The 20,770-nt window shown below is 42.2% G+C and overlaps 1 protein-coding gene across 1 annotated transcript; it reads right to left on the bottom strand.

The window, feature by feature from the left end:
* Nucleotides 1-322: 322 nt before the first annotated feature.
* Nucleotides 323-19,485, bottom strand: UNC93A (unc-93 homolog A). Its single transcript, XM_052806233.1, has 8 exons — nucleotides 19,347-19,485; nucleotides 16,764-16,945; nucleotides 15,791-16,020; nucleotides 12,583-12,708; nucleotides 9,390-9,607; nucleotides 8,108-8,243; nucleotides 6,427-6,558; nucleotides 323-848 (listed from the first exon to the last, which is right to left on the bottom strand). Exons 1-8 carry the CDS (start codon nucleotides 19,431-19,433, stop codon nucleotides 583-585), a joined length of 1,377 nt encoding a protein of 458 aa, XP_052662193.1. The 5' UTR covers nucleotides 19,434-19,485; the 3' UTR covers nucleotides 323-582.
* Between the last annotated feature and the right edge of the window lie 1,285 nt (nucleotides 19,486-20,770).

Here is a 20,770-nt window from a genome sequence, read left to right as displayed (position 1 = left end):
CAGTTGTCTGCTGACCTAAGACAAGTTGGTGGACTCAGGGGTTAGTGGGTTTTGTGGTGTTCAGATAGGAACTGTAGCTATAGCCAGTTTATAACCTGATGTTATTTACAGCAAGTGTTAAAGAATGCAGGGTAAGAACAATGTAAATCTTTATAATTAGTGGTTCCATGAAATGATGTGTTGTCCACCATCAGCTGAGCAACCACAGTTGCTGTCATCTTCTTATTTCACATGTGGGCTTTTCAGGTTTGATTGTAAAACTGTGGTACTAAGTCTGATCCACAGATACAAAAATGTGAGGATTTTAAGAGTCTTGTTTACATTTATTAAGACTTTAGTAACTAAAAAAAAGAGAAAACATTGAGTTGGTCATCTGTATGAAAGGGTGAAGTCAGATAATCTTCCCTTATAAAGCTGACATGTCAAAAGAGATTTTTACTCCTAAGACATTTGCATTATAGTGGCCTTGAAATCTGTCCCTTTACCATCTTTTTGGAGACAGTACACATTGGAACACCCTTGGAGACATGCCTGTAGGAGCCAGCCAGTTTGCTTTGCCTCCATCGCTCTGACCCTGTTGGATTACATGTGTGCTTCCTGGGTGAGGGGTTCTACATTTTCCTTCTTTGTAGCAGTAGGTGTCCCAGGGGAGCTCTTAGCTTCAAGGTATTCAACGGCTCCATACGTCACCATAGACAACACAAGCACAGACAATAAAATGTACAGTTTGATGTAGACTTGCAATTTGGTGCTATAACCAAAGGCGATGACAAATCCAAATGATTCCCAGAGACGGTAATTTGCAAAGGCAGCCTCCTTGTGTTTCTCAAATAAAATGCCATAGAGTCCTAGAAGGAAGGAGAGACACAGCTTGTGAAGATTAGGTCTGCAACCATGTATTTCCTGCAAAGGGAATAAATAGACCACAATGGGGAAGATAGACCCTCCCTCATAAATGTCACAGAAAGGAAAATACAAGCTTTGTCTTGAAATATTTTTGTGATCCTGTGAATTGCTGTAAGTAAGTGAAATAACAGAGCAAAAATGACAAAATAGAGAATATCAGAGAAAAAGGGAAAGAAAATGGGAGGAAGGAAGAAAGGATGGGCTCTATTGAAGTGAGATGGCAGGAAGTTTATTTTTCAAACTATCAATCAGCCACAAAAAGGAAGGTTCTTGCACTGACGAGTGGGTAAGTAAGGAGGAAGAGGAGATGGCCAGCAATGGCCCTTGGCACTGTAGAGTCTCCATGTATAAGAAGGCTGAGAAGGTTATACCAAGTCCTTACAAGCTTTCACAGAACAGGCAATTTTGTCTAGGGACAACACCATCCTTGGGGACCAAGCTGCTCTTTCAGTGTGGGGTAGAAAGCATCAAAGAACCATAGGGACCTCCCTGCTGCCATCCTTCACCACTTTTTGTGGGAACCTGCATGGACCCTGCAGGCACTGTCTACCTGTTCTTCAAACCATTTCTTTCCCCTGCCTAAGAACATGCAGAAACTGTTCACGTAAAATGCATGTCCCTTGTTTTCACCAGAACTTGGCTGCAGGGAGCCCCCAGGTGAGGCTCGCACAAGTGTTGCCGATGGTAGTGTCTGCTATTCATACTTGCCAGGTTAAGAGAAACAAACTGATACAAAACACTTAAATCAGAAAGTTGAGGAGAGCGCTACAACTGGGCTCAGATTTAATACGCAGAGGATATCTCGGAGATAACCAGGTTTTCCAATTTTCAGCTCCTGGATGGGTTGACAAAAAGAATATCCTTGATCCATACAGAACCTCTGGGCAGCGACTGGGAAAGTTGCTTGACAGAGAGACTTAGTTAAACTGATCATCCTAATGCAGTTGTGTTCACCGGGAAGCTCCCACTGAGTTCAGTCAGCTGCACACCCACACAGCTGGGAGTCAGGGAGGGATTCCCAGCCTCCAGGTCTGACTAGTCGGGCACACAGGGAAGGGGAGCGAGCTTGCTTTCCTCTGGGTGCTGAGCTAGCATCGGTGGTGGTAAAGCAGCGGGTGTTTCCACTGACTCAGCTGTGGTGTGCAGAGAGGGAAGGGGGGGGGAATAGCATGAACCTTGACTCCTCTCATCCACTTCTCTATCTAACAACACACCTGTTTGAAATATGCACATTCAGCCAAAAGGCACAGAGGAGTACAAAGTTCTCTAGAAGTTGAGGTAGGCTCAACTAACCCTTTGGTTTTGTTAAGAAGGGGGAGACATCATCTGTATCCAGAAACTTACTGCATCCTGATAGCTATAAGAGGACATTTACTGAATGTTTCAATTTAGACGTGATGGAAAATCTGGACAAGTGCATCACAAGATGTACTTAGTTCATTAAACTGTCTGAGTGTAGTGTAGTGTGAATTATTTGATAATCCTTCATAGTTTTGCCTAATAAATGAACAAGCACAAGTTGTTCATATAACTTTGCTGGTGTGCCCTGTGTTATCTTCTGGAAAGGGATTAATGAGGAGAGTTTAATATAGGAAGATTTCTGATGCCATAACAATTCTATGTGTAAAGATTCTGGCTTTCAGCTGGTACCTGTTTTCCCTTGCTATTTTGAAGCCTTTTTTTCAATCAAAACAATGGGAGAATTGAGTGAGCATCTAGTCCAAGGTTCAGCTATAGGAAGGGCTGACTTGGCAGGAAAGTTCTCGTTTCCAGGATGCATATGTGGTATTAGCTAGCAGTTGCATAGAAGCACAATGGTGTTTTTGCCTCGAACCTAAACATTTGTCCTTATCACAAACACTGTCAAGTGCAGTGTGGCACAAGTTGCCTGGCTGAAGCTTTAGCAGGACCTGCCAGGCTGGGTGAGTGGAGAGGCTGCTAGGTCTGAATTCTTCCGGCTCACTTCCATGGAAATTATCCTCCCTGTTTACCACTGCCCATTTTCCCACTCCTTCCCCTGGTACTAGTAGGTGTGGGTTTATAACAGCACTGCTCGAAATTATTTGAATCCAGGTTTATAAACTTTCCAGACTGATTCATATCCTTTCTAAAGATGCACGTCAGCCTGGAAGGAACTTTATTTTACTGTAGTCTGCCTGATAGCTCTTGTGCTACACAATTGTTATGCCCCAAGTGCAGTTATTGCCGGAGGGGTAAGAATAGCATCTGAGTTCAGGCTAGATAAGAGAGGGCACTACACACTCTGAAATGAAGCAGCTTTCTTTGGAAATAAATGAGAGTGTCCACAAACATGTTAGGAAACCTTCATCTCATAAAGCCACTCATCTACTGTGAGCCTATATATCCTCTAGGGGGAACTCCAGTATTAACTATCTACAGCAGGCCAAAGTAAGCCATTTCAATTACCATGGAACGCCTTAAGTATGTGGCACAACGCCATTGTATTTGTTCAGTGGTTAATCTACTGAGGCCCAAGCAGCAGTCATGGGAGCCTGCCAAAGGAAGGACCACAGACCTTAGTCCCCAGTGCTGTTTTAGAGGTCTTATCTCACCTCATAGCCTTTGGAGCTGGGAATATCTCATGTGATGTATATCTGTATAAAACTGTTGAAGGGAAGAAGAGATTTAGTCCTAAATGGGCATGTCAAACTGAAGATCCTGGTCTGGGATGCAGCATTATGGAGTATTGTCACTGCACCTCTCTGATAAGGTTTCACGTCATCACTTGATGTTGCAGTGTGACAATGTGACAAAGCAAACTCTATAATTTTATAACTGGGAGCTGTGGAACAGCTGAAGAAGGTACAGACAAAAAAAGATACTGTGCAAGCGTAAGGAACATCTGTTTTTTTCCCAGCTAACACAAACATGAAATTTTCACAAGAATCTGGGAATGGAGATGACCTGTTACAGTGCTGTAATAGAGGTCAGTCTTGTCACATAGCTGCTAGGCTCACTCGCCATCCAGTAAGCATGGAGCATTGTCCACCATCTATGCCTCATCTGGGGGCTGGGAATTGCAGCCACTTCCCAGCCACCTTCTCTGACACTTAGGTCCTCTGTACTTACCCCTTTTTTCCTAACAAGGGCATCAGGTCTGTCTTTGTCAGGCATGCAGGGACCTTACAGACGAGATGTCCTTCTCAAAGGACATCTCAAATGTACGTAAATCCCTGAAGAGATTGGACTGAAGAGCCACGCTGTTTTCAGTGGTGTGAAAAGTGGACAAGAGGTGATGGGCACAAACTGAAACACAGGAGTTTCCCTCTGAACATCAGGAAAAACTTTTTCACCGTGAGGGTGACTGAACACTGGCACAGGTTGCCCAGGGAGGGTGTGGAGTGTCCCTCCCTGGAGATATTCAAAAGCTGACTGGACCTGGTCCTGGGTAGCTGGCTCTGGCTGGGTGGCCCTGCTTGAGCAAGGGGGTTGGACCAGGGGATGTCCAGAGGTCCCTTCCAACCTCAGCCCTTCTGTGATTCTGAAAGAAGCCAAGTATCTGAGGGCAAGACTTTCTGGAAAAGAAAGAAGCAGGACAAAAGGCAGGTCTTTTATCCCAGTGGGAGACTAAGATATGGCTCTCAAGAGTGTTGGGAAGAAGCCTGATGAGCAGTCAGGAAGACTGTGGCTGAAGAAGTAGGAAGTGAATGAACAGCTTTACTTCAGAGAGAGAAAATCCTCACTGATGTTCTCCTTCCATGAACCTGAATAACGCAAGCACTGATTTACAATTATACCAAAGGCACAAGGCTGTGGGTTGGGATGAGAGAAGATGAGAGGGTGTCCATCTCAATGTATGTACTAGCTCTCCTCTAAGGGATATGAGCTGGAGCTGCTGGACGGACAGAGAAGAATTCCGGCTGGTCACTTCCTTGTGTGGAGAGACAGGGACTCCACATGTGCTCGAAAGATCACTGTCAATGCTGGGCAAAGGAATGTGGTGTTTTCCCTTTGGCTCTCTAGGAGGAACATGACAACTTATCTAGTGGGTGAAATCATCTAAGCTACTGAAGCAACCAGAGGGACCAGAGCGAGGGAGACCGAGACACGTAACCTGATGTGGGACCAGATGAGCTAGTTCTGTCACATGCATATCCCTATGGCATCTGCCAAATATGAATTTGAGATAGAGGAAAACAATATTCCTGAAATAAGAGGCAAAGTACAGGAGCAGATGGGAGAGCATTTAACTGTCTTACTGACCCAGGCTATGGCATTGATTTAAAAAGAGTATGGCTGACAGTCATGAGCAGACTTTACTGCAAGTTATCACAGACTATAGCTCTTTCTTGCCCTCTCCAGCATTTTTTAGTCTGTCTTTAATCTCTGTAAGAGAACTTTGTCTAGTTTTGGTTAAGGGATAAGTTTAAATTATCCCTTATGGATTTGTATCAACTCATTATCTGAACTGTCAGTACATAATAATTGCGCCGTATCACAAATCAGAAGAACACAGATTATAAGAACAACCATAATGCATCAGGTAAGAAGTCCAACGGTATAATTCCAGTAACACACTCCTAGGATAAGAGTGTAAGAAATGAGGCAAGTATACGGTGATGTTTCTGCCTCAATGCCCTCCTGAGTCTGACAATCAAAGACATGGGGACTTTCTGAGTTGGAGATTTCCTCTGGACCACCAGGCTTTAATAGCCCCCAAGAACATTTTCCCCTGAAGTGGTGTAACTCCAGCTTAAAAACGTTTACATTTTTGGTAATGAATTCCATACTTTGATTATGCATTGTGTGAAAAGAGCATTTATTTTGATTTCTGTAAAGTCTGCTGCCTGATAACTTTATTTGGTGCCACTAGTTCTGTTATTAAGAGAAACAGTGAATTCTCAATCACCTTCTCCATACTACTAATGACCTTACTGACCGCTTTCCTTACTTATCACTTGTCCAGGCTAAAGTGTTCCAGTTTGTTAGTCTTTCTTCAACAGGAAGTCTCCCATGACTCTGCTCCTTTTTATTGCCTTATGCCTTATCACATTAGATTATGATTTTTGAAATGGAACAAATCAGAACTGCATGGATTTACTTGGTTACATAGTGCTGCTCTCTGTGGTTTTCTCCTTCAATTTTTTTCTAATAACTCCTAACAGCCAATTTGCTGCTTCTTTTGTTGCTGAGCTTCGAGTTGATTTTTTATCCAGAGTGCTCTCCTTTATTGCAAAAGACAGACTAAATGTATCATTCTTCTCAGTTTTCTCATTTTCTTTGAAATACTTATACTCCTCCAGAATATTTATTCTGAATATCCGTTATCATCTTCTGCAGTATTCTTCTCTATTCATCTTGGAAAAATTTGTTTAATGAGTGTTTTACTTTCTTATTCCCAACTTATTCTTATTTCTTCTACTTTCCAATGAGCTAACGTATTTCTTTTACACGCTGTCTTAAACCCATTATCATTTTTATGTACGTGTTGCTTTATAAATACAAACATGCAGATTTTTGTATCTCAAGAGAATACATTTCATTGTCACCAGGACTTACCATTAGTTTGTGTCTGCCAAATGGCATCAGATAGGCCCCAAAGAGCAGGGAGTATGAAAAACACAGCAAGCTGCTTAGGATGAGGTTTCCACAGCAGCAGTGTTATTATGCAGGTGGTGTTTGTAACCGTGGCTGTTGATTTAGAAAGAAAGAAGAGAAATATAAATACAATTACAAAACAGGACAGATAGCAGTAGATAACACTTTCAAATTCTTCCCCCAACTACAGCACAAGGCAATCTTAAAATCTTTCTGGTTCATTGAGATTTGTGCTGACTGAGTTGATATCACATGAAATACAAGACAATGCAGTCCTTTGACAGTCTTCAATTAATAATTCTGAGCAGTGTCCTGAGCTGAGAGATCCTCGGTGCTGATACGGCTGTTAGCCCAAAGGACAAGAACTGCCACTGAGTAGGAGAAGGAGCTGTTGAAAGACTTGCGGTCACCATGTGAGGCACCCTTCTGCTCTCATTACCTAGTCCTGAAACGGAGGTTTTCTTTCAGGGCCAGAGACAGTTAAGGATATCTAGAGGGTCTGGTGACTTTTTTTCTTTCTTTTTAAAAGCGGTTTGTAAATGAGTCACTGATTCCTCCCCCCACAGGTGCACCTTCACAGGCTGAGTACAAAGACTATTAAACAGAAAGGAGAGGTTCAGAGGTCTTGCATTACTAACACTATAGGTTTTTTATTATTATGATGATATTTATTTTTTTTAATCTAAAATGAGTTTCATAGCATGAGATATAGACCTAGGACAGAAGAATCTCTGAGTTAGTGACTGCAGCATAAAGGACTCTAAATTTCTTCTTCCCTGCCCAGGTTTAAAATTTCCTGTGGAGGAAATGCCTAGAATGTCTAGATGCACATTGACTCAGTCAGTGACATTTCTAACAATACAGGTTACTATGTAGTGGAAGTAAGGTATTAGTACGCTTCAGTATGCTTAGCGGATACAGGGATACAAATGAAATATTTCTTGGTATTTTTCTGCCTCCATTACTCTGTTACTCATTGGAACATTGTTCTCTGGAGAGAGAGATGCTCTTAAATATACAAAACTCTTTTCATGGCAACCTGAAAATTACTGTCCCATACACAAGCCCTCAAGTTACTCTAGCCTGACACACTGGCATATGACTTTCTTTTATTTTTCTTCCTATAGGACAAGTAGTGAAAAGGACACCAGGCTAACCTTTAAAAATCTTCCTGAAATTCCCAGACTGGTTGCTGAAATTTCCAAGTTTACCATCCCCTGAGACTCAAATCAACAGCATATCTCACAAGGTTCTCAGTTGCTTTTGCTCCATAAAGGTTTCACCCCGGTGGAGGAATCCCTCTTAGGTATAGTGTAGGCCTCAACATCTGTATCGTAAAATCATTTATCACTGGTTGCATTACAGCTATAAAGCATCAGAGCTGTAGGGCACTTTCTGAGTAGATAGTGCCCTCAATAGCAGGGTGAACTACACCACCAGCAGAGTGATGTAAGGCAATGACCTGAATACAGGGGTTAACTGTGCTGCCTTTCTTCTCATGAATGAAGTTTGGCTCCAGATTGACTTTGGTTTTAACCGAGAGCTGACAGCGAGCTCTCCCTTTGTAGTGCATGTAAAGGAGGGAACACTGGATTTCACATATTACATGAGGTAATCAGTCCTTCAAGTGACTTTTACGTACCTAATGCAAATAGAAGTTTTCTACCCGTGAACTGAGAGATCTTTCCGAAGAGCAGAGAGCAGAGGGAATTTACAGCTGAGAAGCAGATCATCACATAACCAACGTAATGTATCCCCAGGGCACAGGTCACGTATGCCTGGAAGAGAAGAGGCAGTGGTGCCACATTTTCTTCAGTGAAAACATGCAGCTAAGGTTCAAGGGTCTTAGCCTGAGTATTTGGTAAATAGCCAGCATGGACGAGATCAAAGGAGCACAGCTATAGAGTTTGCTGACAAGTCCCTGGTGTATTGACATAGTTGGCCTTCAGCAGCGATATTCCCAACCCAGTTCCCAGTCAGACTGATGCCATGCAAACAGAGCAGTAACAAGCAGAAGAAATCAGACCACTGCTTGCTATGCAAATAAAACTCCTGCAAGTGGCACTAGGAATTTTCTGCCCTTCCCTTCATAGCCCAAGAGATGAAAATTGACAGTCAGCACTACGGTCATTACAGAGCAGCTCCCAAGAAATGAAGAGGACCTCACCTATAAAAGCATAAGACCAAAGGAGGTGGCCATGGAGTGCCCCTTTCAATCCATTCAAACACAGCAGCAAGTGCACTCTTCCATCTGCTTATATGCAAGGTTAAAAAAAAAGCTTAAGTATCAGATAAGCAGCTCAGGAAGATCGCCCCCTTTCTTTGGAGGCTTTCTCACTGAGTGTCTGGAGAACACACCTGCTTGTGTGTCTAGGTTTGTAGAGAAACTGGAGGAGCAGAGGTGGTTTTGATCATTTCAATCCATCAGGGTTTGGACCTGTTGCACTAGTGACTGGTGAGGGCTTTCAGCCAGCCATGTTGAGGATTTGCTCTCTTACCGTAAAGGTTGTCAAAATAAAATACGTGATATGTGTGCTGACTTGCACTTATACAAACTCTAGGGAAACCAGAAGGAAGGAAGATAAAAAAGCTTCGCAGACTTCTGGCTTTTCTCCCAGTTTGTTATTTACAACAAGCTGAAGAGTTTGAACCTGTAGCTCTCTGCTGTGGCCTCCACTGGTGAGTTAAGCTCTCTACAGCGTTCTTTTTGAGGCTGTTCCAAGGGACATATTTACTGCTGGCCTCTCCTGTTTGAAGATGTCACTCAGAGTTCATTCAAGTAGAAGTAAGCAGTAATTTAGCAAACCACCAATCGCCATTGAAAACATCTTCATTTAACAGGTAAATATAGATCAGATGCAATAGTAAGACACAAAGGCACAAAAAACAGTCAGACAGAAATAGATTTATGTTGTCCTCCACACCTTTGTGTAGTCACCAGAAAGAAATCCCTGTTCAAACCCACTGTACATTGTCAGAGGGATTAGAAGACACTGTCTTTTATCTTTAAGATGCTGGAAAGTTGCTAGGAACGTAGACCAAAAGGATGGTGTCTCTAGTATTTCTTTCTCAGTCTCTGCTTGGTCAGATTTGATCTCGTCCAGAAATATAGCAATCAGCAACACAGCTAGCACACCACTAGCTGCAAAAACAAAACAAAAAGTTCATGAAAAACTGAGGAATGCTGGAAGAATGATGGGAAGTCTCTTGCTGCTGTTATTGTTCTGACTTAGTGCTTAGCTCTGTGGGATGTTTTGGCCGATGCCTTTGATTCCGCTTCAGTGTAAAGGCCATTTCTGTGTAAACAAGAAGGCCTGATCTACATTCACATCTTCTGCATACAGCTGTGCACCTCGCAAATCCCCTCAGCTTAACTGTGACTGGCCTGTCTTGTTGTGACAGCCGCCAGGCCAGCTGCACGGCCACAGAGGGTGATCGCTCACCCTTCCAGGGCAAGCCAGGGGTCGCAGGGATGGGGAGCTGGCCAGAAACAGCTCCCTCGGGAGCTATCAAAAGGCTTTAAATCAACACGAGAGAGGAATATTCACTTCCACTGCCAAGGTTTTCATGGCTAGGGGGGATCTTCCTTCAAACACATGGAAAGAAAAATAAAGGGCTAGAAGTAGAACTGCTGTCTTGGATCCCAGTATATGTTGCTTTTTGCTTGGGTTTTTTTCGGTCAGCTCAGGGCCATGCTGTGAGTATGGAATATGTGTTATTTTAAAGATGATAGTGAGCAACTCTGGGTGACTTGAAAAAGATGGAAGTTACAGCTTTGAACCTATAATTTCCTAGCAGAAGCAGCACATGAAAGAATACATGGCGTAGTTAATCAGAAAATGATCGTGTATTTATCAGTCTAGGTTTGTTACTTGTGGAGTAAATCAATACGGTTTTATTCACGTTATCAAGAAGATAACTGTGTCTCATAATATACATGAGGCAGCCACAGGTACACAACTGCTTTGTTACCGATGCAAGGCATGATTATGTTTCCTCTCTTACTTATGCTGACTAGAATTCCATCCATGGAAACAAGTGGAGTTCAGAGTAAGAGGACAACCAAGCACCTCTTCCCATCCACACTGCCCTTTTAATGTACTCCCATGTTACTGTGTATGGGCATGCTTTTTTCTGTGAACTTTTAACATCCAAATGCATTAGCAGATTTACAGTAAATTGCCTCAATTTTTTATTGCTTATTATTTCTCATCCATGTCTCCTAGAATGAAATTGTATTCTCCAGTGTCCTGGTTCTCCACTGTGGCTGAGCTCTAAACCCTTCATGATGTAAGTCATTGTTGGTTCTGCCAGGGTGTTTATTAGTGCTTATGGGCTGATTGCAGGACTTGGGCAAGACCAGGAAATCCACGTTTACAGGACAAATATTCTAACAAATATGTCAAATGAATCAAGAGCAATTACAGGAGATAAGTAACTGCATGGCTTTATAGTGGTTGGTATGAACATAAATAAAAACATCCACAGTCCTTGAGAAAACTAAACAACGAAAGACTTATCCATTATTATCTCCACTCAAGCTGGGCAAAATATGTATTCAGCAACCAAATAGAGGAGACATTTAAAAAATGCCTGTGAATGAAATATTTGGCTATTTGGTTTCCCTCAAGGTAGGAAAAGACATATCTTTTATTAAGAGCTTAAAAGAAAAATGAAACCCTACTGACGCAGGGTCAGTAGAGAGCAGGGTTGCATTCATTTTGCATGAGCAAAGCCTAAGGGAGTGCTGTATACATTAGTCATCAAATTTAAATATAAACTTGTGAGCCACACCTGCCTTTAGCAGAAAAGCATCAGCTCCAGCACACTCTGGAAGGGAAGTGGGGGGATATTCTTTGCATTTTCTCACCGATTAGGAATGGAGCTTGGGGAAGGACGGAAGGTTTGCTGCGATGCCCTTGCCGGGTGAGGGCTGGCTCTGACCAGATCACACGCTCCCTGTTTGAGCGTATGACAAATTCCGTGCATCTGTCTCAGCATAGAGAGTACATCTATGTGCAGAGACTGCAAAGATATTTTAACAGAGCTAAGGTGACATATTGCCTTGCCAGATACTTCCCCTTTATCCAGAGAGTAACTTGTTTTGAGCCGGATACTTTTTGAACTTTCCTCACTGAAGGAATATTTGCACATCTATTTTTGTCTTTCCAATTTTCGATGGCATCAGCCTTCCCTGTCTTTGATTCCTTTCTAGCCTTATGCAAGGAAGGTCTATAGCAGCTGTAGTTACTAAATGGGAGACATGCCAATTCGCCTAGTGCTTCTCTTTATCTTTGCCTTTCATGCTAAGGTATTATAATTCAAGCATCACAGCTGAGAATTGACTGAAGTTGTAAAATCTCAGCAGGGATCCAAAAAACTCCCCCCAAATGACTGCATGTTCCTGGAGCCGTGGTTCAGGTCCACCTATGATTACAGTGCAGTTCTTGTGCTAAAACTGTTTTACACGTGGTAGGACACCAGCCAGTTCTGATAGGCATCCCCAGATGACTAGAAGTTGGTGAGTTCAAGTACCACTAGCTGGGCTGCTCTTAGCATCTTGGGCTTCTGCATGCATATATAAATCTGCCAAATGCCATCAGTAACTAGTTCGATATTGCTGATCCTGAAGATAGTGAATTTAAAACTATCTCATGCATAACTGGATAAGCTGCTCTAATCCTCTAATTGCAATGTGGGCATACTTTTGATTCTAGTCTGTAGAGCAACACTGACTTTGGGTGAAACAGTGGGGTCACCAGACTGGGCTTCAGCTTTATTCCAGGTGAAAAGTGTAAAGAATGTCTTGCTCCTTTAGACAAAAATGATACAGCACTGGCACAAAGCATTTGAAACTACTTAGGAAGGAGTTGTTTACAGCTCTCACATATCTTATTTCCTTCTAGCAAATTGGATTGAAGGAAGAAGTTGGAAACTTAATCTGCAGTCATGCTAGTTTTCACAAGTATAGAATCATAGAATCATAGAATCGTTTAGGTTGGAAAAGACCTTTAAGATCAACGAGTCCAATTGCCAACCAGTTGCCCACTAAACCATGCCCTGAAGTAGTAGGTTCCCCATCAGTGATACTCATTAAAGATTGTGTGGATTACTTACCAGTGTAGGTCCCTAGCAGAGTGTAGATTAAGGAGTTGGAGGGTTCTGCTGGCCCAGTGGTGTTAGTGGTATCAGTCATGCAGTCATATGCACCACAGCATGCCAGGTTTTCTTCTGAGATTTCCACTAATTCAGTAAGAACCAAAAGAAAGGCAGGTCAGGGAAAAGATCAGATGAGTGAACACTATGTGTAAGCATATAAGAAAGGAACCCAGCACTTGGTGATTGGTCCTGGTTTCAAATCCTTCCTGATTAGAGATGTTTAACTTCAGAATCCCAGTTTAACACACAAAAATTTGGTTTAACAGAAACAGTTGCTTAAGACAGAACACTGAATTCATGGTTACATGGAGACATGGACTAAAGCCGGAAGCTGAAATCTGAATCCAAGCTTAATTTACAGTATTTAAAGTTCCAGTGTGTATCTGTACCTCTTAATTGTAATACCCCACCAGACAGCTCCCTCAGTTTACACCACCACTGAACTGATGGACCTCAGTTCTTACAGCCAGAGCATGTTATCCCTCTCCATATAATTTCTGTGTACGTTATAGGAATGGAAACCACCTCAAGACATCTTTTTGGTTTATAAATTTGTATTACGATTACCCACTAATGCGGTCTTCCAAGAAAACAGCTTTTCCTGGCTTTGATACTTTATTACTGGCTTTATTACTCTTTGAGAACATGCTTGAAACTATAACAGTTTGGCAGGGTTTGGAGTAAGACCTTTGCTTTGTTCAATCCCATCAGTGTTGTGTTGGGCATGTGTCAAAGCCACACACATGCATGACACACATGCACCTTGTGTGTCACCACAACACCGTGCCCACTTCCTCCAGCACCCTTTCTGTAAAGAAAAAATACTAACCCAAAGTGTGAGCCTGAGTAAGTTGTATAGCGGGGAGGGATGATCAAAAAAACGTACAATTATTTCAATGCTTTCACTGCAGAATTTGTCACTGGTCCAAGCATAATAAAGGGCAATACAGTGTAACTTGGCTGATTTCTTAAACAGAACTTGATCTGTAATTTTTCAATTAGGGTTATTGTGTAACTACTTTTAGTGTGTTTTTCCCCATTGCTTCCAATCAAAGCTGCTGCAATGAGAATCAGCTGTTTAACTAGCTTCATAAACAACTTTAGGTTCAACATCAGATAAAACTTAATAACATAAAGAAAATCACTACCTTATTATAGCCAGTGGCTACAGCTACACAGTTTTGAATAAACACACGCTCAGCAAAATTACCATATGCAAAAGGTGAGTCACACTAGTAAAGTGTGGAAATGTGTAAAACAAGTTTTTTATCTGTCCATGCATCATCTGAAGATGAAGATGCACATGCAATTAGTGATATGGAAGCTGCAAGGCAAGGTTTACTCTGTTCCTCTGGAAATAAAGCTGCAATACTGATGAGTGAGAAAGGATGATTCTTGTAATTTACATTGATTACTGCCTTCTGTTGTAGTATTACCTCATGGTGTAGCTTGCCTTGCTGTGTCTGGATGCAATGATGCAGGCAGTATGTCAAGTGTACGTACGTGTGTGAATTTTATGCATTTTGATTCTGCAGATACATACCACGTCTTTCCAACTGCTTGGTGAATTTACACATTTTAAGTATATGAAAAATATGGGTGGATACCTTTCCTGCACTGTCAGAGGAGAGGAAAAGAAGGGAGTGACTGGACACCCTTACCCCTCGCCCCCCAAGAAGCTCCCTCTAGATTAAAGCTGAGTCTCACTGAGAAAGCATAGTTGGGAAGCTTATGGTATGACTGCTCATGACTCTTGTGAAGATATGCAAGGCCTTTGGCTTTGAGAGCTGTTCACAGCACACCTCCCAGGAACACAGCATTTTCTGAAATCTAATGTAATTGATAAAAAAATAAGTAAAAGAGTTTCTTTAGAATTTAGAGGAATAACCTCAGATGTAAAGCTAGGAGGGGATTTACATGACCAAAAAAAAAAAAAAAGGAGTATTTTAATCCTCTTATTAACATGATGTGTGCTGTGAGGCAGAGGAGAGTAACATGGTCACAGTCTGCTGCAGACCCCACAGCTGTACCACAGCCCCTACCCTGCAAGTGAAATCAGAACAGGCAGTCCCTCCCTAGACATTGTGTGGCTCAGTGATCAGGTCAGCAGGGCTCTGTTGCACTTGATACAGTCCTTTAGCATTCCGCTTTGATGGTGTTTCATCTATAGTTGCTTGGGTTTAAAGGAAGCATGATCCTCTGTAAGTATCACACCTTGTGACAACTACTTTGCCATAAACCCAAGGATTCAAAGAGTAAAACCTGATGCCAGGTCCCTGACCTTCAGTTTTAACCTAATACCTATTCGAATACCCTCCAGAGGACATACTGCTTAACTGAGCCAGGGAAGAGAAGTAACTTCTTGCTATTCATAGTAGCAGCGTATATGGAAAGCTCTTTCCATGCCCATCCTGTTCTGACTTTGACAGGATAGGGAATGCAGGGGAGACTGCAATGATGATACACTGTAGCACTTTGAATCTCTAAGGTGGCATCCAAGTATTAATTTCCCTTCACAACTTTAAAGCTTACATCAATTGCAAACATGGGAATTGAGGGCAGTGCTTTTGAGTGATTTCTTCAAGCTACATCGGCATCTGCTCTCTGAGACTGAAATACAGCAGAGGAGCCCTGGCATGCAGACTCCTGCCAACAGCTACTTCAATTTCTTCTTGACAATTCTGTAAAGGACTCGTTTTCAGCAAGCATCAGCGTCAGCTTGACTAACCTTGAATGCTTAACAGCAAATTAATCCAATACTACAAGCTTTGTGAAAAGGCTGCTTCAGTGTTTTGCCTTTTGTTTTAATCCACTTTAAATGGAAGTCAGACGTGAAAGACTGTCACTGCCAGCAGCCTATCTATGCTTTATAACACAGGGGTGGAACTCGAAAGGAATTCAGTTGACATCTATTTTTGAGCTAGTTGTCTGGACTCTCTTTATAGCTGATGAAGAGTTGATAGAAAATAGACACTTCAGAGAGCAATTTAGCCCATCTATTTCAGACATCTACCTTCAGATGAGCTAACTCACATCTGAAGTGCCTGTTTCCACTGACTATGAAGGCAATTGAGTGTCACCAGCTTAGCTCCAGAAATCCTTTTAACTATCTAGAACTAGCTGGTGTTTATAGAAAGAAGCAACAAGTTTTTAAAATACATTTTACCTTTGGTGGAAGCTTGGCTAAATATCAAGGATGAGATAAGATTTCCCCAGATGCCGGAGGACTGAAATATCAGAAAGAAGACCCCAAAGTATTGGTTGATAATGTCTTTCCCATTTTTTTCTGCTTTCTCAGCATATGAATTGCCAGCAATGGTGAGGTAAGTGCATTTGGCAGACCATAGTGGTGCTCCTCCTAAGCCCAGGATCACAGAGGTAGGGATTAGTGTGTACCTGCCAAAGAACACTTTATTTAGCATAGTTATTATCCATTAGCATAATAATCATTTGCCCAAAGATCCAGAGGCAAAAATAGACATCAAAGAAATAGATTTATCCTTTGTGTGATTCAGTAAATCTGTTACACGGAACCAAGAAAGGGACAGTCTCATGAAGTTTAGGATGTGCAAGCACTCCCAGCTGTGCCCAGGGGCTAGGCCAGGGGCTAGGCTCATGTGCCTTATCCTCTTGTAACTGAGAATTAAATTGCACCTGCCCTTCAGAAGATGAATCACAACAACTTTCCTCCACAGAGTTGCGTCCCCTGTCACTGGAGAGCAGAAGTTGTTCATCCACCTCCAAAAGGGCAAGGCAGGAGCTGGCCTCCTCCTGTGGTCCTCTGCTCCCAGAGCCACTGGCTGGAAGACAGCCTTCCCTTCAATCTTTTAAAAAATAGTCCTAAAAGTAATTTGGATTTTAAATGAAACTTCTGATTTTTAATTTTTTTTCTGAAGGGAAATCTCTGCTACACACATGAGTTAGAGAAGCAGCTTCAGGTGGGCGGATGGATACATTCATTCTGCCTTTCACCTCTCTGCTTCATTTGCTACTGGATTTATTTATCCCTGTTTCTTGCAGGTAACACCTTTTGCATCCAACTTTCAAATCCGCAACACAGAGGTAGAGTGGGAATTGAGAAGAAAAAGAACTTTGTCCTTACTGATTATGTTCAAACACAATAGGCATTTAAATTGTACCAGCTAGCATAGAAGTTCCCCAAGGAGAACGCGATGTAGCAGCACATAGAACCCGCGATGGTCCACTTGCAGCCCAGCTTCTTGATGAGGATTGGAGGGAGGAACATGGATGATAAGATGAGAGCAGCATAGAGAACGCTTAGGGAAGCAACACCTAGGCCTTCTTCTGAGTGGAGACTGCTCTGCATGGACAAAAACAGTGGCTGAGACAAATTTTATCACAGGCGCATGTTACTATGGTGTATAGAGAGTGGCTTTAGGCAGAAATAGAGAGACAGAGAAGCTGAGGCTGGATATTACTGTCTCCTTTCCCCAAAGCAGCCTGATTATGGATTTATGGTTTTCCTCACAATGATAGCCCATTTGTGAAAATATGATGCAAAACCAGGTGAGGATTGCTCAGATTCAAAGATTTGGCAAGTCAGACTTTAGATTATTTAATGTAATTCATTTGAGTTTCTCTTTGAAAGCAAGCTGAATGAAGGATAACCTCTTTTCCTGGCCTTCACTTTTTGTCTCAGGCAGGAATATCCTCAGATCTGCATTGCAAGGGCTGACTTAGCAACAGTGGAATATTCTTCGCTTTAAACTACAGGTCTGATAATTTTTAAATTCTTTAGAGGCCAAGGTCCAAATATCCTAATATGCTCACAGCAGCTCTTTGTAGTTGGAAGTAACTGATTCACCCACATTTTCACAAGGGAGGCAAAACATTTTACTGATCTAACCAGGTTTTATATTTTTATGCTCAGAACAGTTGTCCTCTCGTCTTGATACTGTGAAAGTTGCAATGAGAACATCGAGGTGCTGCTTATCAACATTTTCCTGTTTGTTTTCATTAGAAGCTGATGCAATCCAGTATGATTTTGGAAGGGGGGATGGATGCTTGTGGGGTAGCACTGGAGAGCACTGGAGGAGAGCGAGGCTGCTGGTAGCCGCACTGGACACTTCCAAGCCCTGCGGTGGCTGCGTGGTCTGGCCGTGCAGGACCATGGTGGCAGCCGTGCAGCGCCCTTGGAGAGAAGCAAGCATCAGGACAGTGAGGTAAGGAGGTTCTCTGTCGAGCAGTGTCAACATGTTTGAGAATCAGAATGGCTGTTTTGTAAACAGGCAAAGAGGCTTCCTGATCACAGAGGTCTTATTTCTGAAACACCACATGCCTGGTTTTGTCAGCTACAGCTTCCAAAAATTAGAAGCCAGGCCTCCAAAATCGTATGATTAGCTTAATTGTGACTGGTTGGGGTTTTTTGGGGGGGAAGGGGGATGTTGAAATAAATGATGAAAATTTTTCAAGCTTCTCCTGCAGTCTACAATACAATAAAATAACTTACTTTTGATCGCGTCTCAGCAAGTCCTCTTTAACCACCAAGACAAAATGGAGAGAGAAAAGGGCTACTTTGTGAATCAGCACTACTCCCTCCTGCAGCATTAGGGGAGGCTTTATGTTCCGGCACTTAACCTGAGCATGCATGGTTTCAGATGGTGGGGCTGACTCACGGCTTCTTGGGTTTATCTTCCCCTGCCTCGTTAGTCTGCACAGGTCATAACATCTCCATCCATTTTTGGGACTGTTTTTGCAGAACTTCCCTGAACTTGGAATTTGACGGTGTCAGCAAACAGAAACTGCTCAAGGAGAGGAGAAGACAGATGTACAGAGCTAGCAGGGACCTCTTTCTGAAATGAGGTCAACCCCTTGTTATTGCAAACAAGTGCATCACGTTATGTATCAAGCTCCACCTTTAAAGCATACAGATTCCCACACCGGTGGCAAAATCCAACCCAATTGATTGGGGTCATCTTTTAATATCCTGCCTAAAGTTGCTCATGGGTGGCTTATATCCATTTATTTATCATTAGACCAGCAGAGTCTTCTAGTCTGAGAAGTTCCTCCTTGGGTTTATCTGCTCTGAAGTATTCACAGACAGCAACAGTAACCCTCAGTCTTTTATTTTGGCTATGCTAAACAAGTGAGCTCTGATGGTATCCTGAGTGTTCAAGTCATTCTAGAAAACCATTTCTGCTAGTGTGTTTTAAGATGGTAATGCCAATACAAGCCACAGCTGCCCTTGATTTAAAATTATATTTTTTATTATTATGTTATATCATGATGCCAGGAATTATTGTATTGTTTTATACTTAAATTATTTAATGGATTGGGCATACATTTTTATTATTTTACATTGCTGTATAATAATAATAAAATCATAGCAATTTAGAAATATTCAAAACAAATCCTTTCTAGAAATGGAATTTGTTTTCCATTTTGCAATATCTTCTTTTGAGAAAAATCTCAGAGAAATATAGTTTTCATTCAAACAACTTTTATGCACCTAAAGAAGTAGTCTGACACAAGTATTCAAACTATTTGAGAAGTATTAGAATAAAATATTTAGTAAATGCTATGGATCTGGGTGGGGAATACTAACCTGCACCAAGTTGATGTCCTAACCCACTTCACAAAAAATACTGCGCGTGCTTTCCTCACAGAAACTGTGGAAAGACTGGTGGGTTTCACACTACTAGCTGGCCTGATGTCCTTAGAGGCCAACTGTCCTGCCAACCAATGGGAGATGGTCCACCTACCTGTAGATTCTGGAGTCCTCCATAAGCAGTGAAGAGAAGTAAAAATCCAAAAGAAATGACCAAAACATTCTTAAGATTCCTTTCCATGTTGATTCATACGAAACAAAAGGTCTGAGATGGGCAGAGCTGATCCAATTATTCCAGGGGATGCTTTGAGTTGGAGAAAACCAGCTTATGTTTTGTTGGAAAAGGTCACTTCTCACTGTATTTGTAGAGGAAAGAGTTGTTAATTATTTGAGGATTGGCCAGTGAACTTTACTTGTACAGATACTGAAAACTCCTTACAGAGTTGTTACTCATTCACCTGTTATGACTGAGGCAATAACGAGTGCTCCCAAAGGACATCTGTCAGGTTTTATTACATAGGTACATAAGTCACTTGCAACACTTGGCCTGAATTAAGTATTGCAGTCGTAAATTATATGGCTCTCTCCTATCACTAGCACAGAAGAAAAAAATTGCAAGTGGTGAAATGACTGACTGGCATAAAGATACACTAATCCACAAAGGGCAAAGACTAAAAGATCGTACTGAAATCTATATTAGGCCAATTGCTTAACTAAGGCTACAAAAGTGTACTAGGAAATGAGACTGCTTGTGTTACAGTGTTGTCTGTATACACCAGCTCTATAGCCCTGCAGCATAGCAAACCAAGTTTGCTGGCTAGTTGGCAAGCGAGAGAGTCTTCATCTGTGGTGAACCCTGAGGCTTCGGTGTTTCAAATTTACCAAGTCATAGTCATGAAAATAACTTTTCCCTGTCTTTCCCATCAACTCAGAAGCCAAGAAGCAGCACGGATTGAGCAGATACATGAAAAAGCAACTTCCCCTGCTCTGTCCCCTGGAAAAAACCCCAGCCTTTGTGGGAAGTATTTTGCCTTGCCAGTGCTGCCCAGCTCAAGGAGCAAAAAGTTTCCCCCTAGCCAGCCAGCCTTGCTATGTTCCCCTGCTTTCCCCTATTTTCAGAGCCTGCCTTTGTGAAGTTGCATCGTCTGTTTGCTCATGACACGTTGACCATCCTGCAAGTCCTGACTGAGCACTTGAGTATTCCCCTTCTGAGCACACAAAGTGGTCCCTGCCCGTAAAACTGGCAGGGCGAACAGACCCTTCCTGCAGCTGTACCAGAGGAGGGATTTGAACTTGGGAGCAAAGTGGAATCCAAAAAAGTCCATTCTATAATGTAAACAGATTCAAGTGGAGGTGGTCTGTAGGGTGTCCGTAGTGTCCAGTGGGAATGCACAGCCACAACTTGGTCTAAATCCCACTAGATGGCACAATTTTGCTTCCCACAGGGACAATCGAGGGTGAGGGGAGGAAGTTTTAATGCATTAATTCATTTAATATATTAAAGAGGTCACAGCTAGTTTCTACTTTGGAGAAAATTCTAGTACGTGCCTTTTAATTTTCTTCTTTTGTCTTATAATC

The sequence above is a fragment of the Harpia harpyja genome, chromosome 13 (assembly GCF_026419915.1).
Source record: "Harpia harpyja isolate bHarHar1 chromosome 13, bHarHar1 primary haplotype, whole genome shotgun sequence".
NCBI lineage: Eukaryota > Metazoa > Chordata > Aves > Accipitriformes > Accipitridae > Harpia > Harpia harpyja.
Note: the sequence above shows the minus strand (reverse complement) of the source record. Positions and strands in the feature narration are given on the sequence as shown.

Excerpts from the sequence above, each read along its gene's own strand:
- UNC93A (XM_052806233.1), bottom strand. The coding sequence starts at position 19,433 with ATGGAAAGGAATCTTAAGAATGTTTTGGTCATTTCTTTTGGATTTTTA. Across the intron at positions 16,946-19,346 it reads GAGGACTCCAGAATCTACAG|AGCAGTCTCCACTCAGAAGA; the intron begins GTAGGTGGACCA and ends TTGTCCATGCAG. Across the intron at positions 849-6,426 it reads TTGGCAGACACAAACTAATG|GACTCTATGGCATTTTATTT; the intron begins GTAAGTCCTGGT and ends CCTTCCTTCTAG.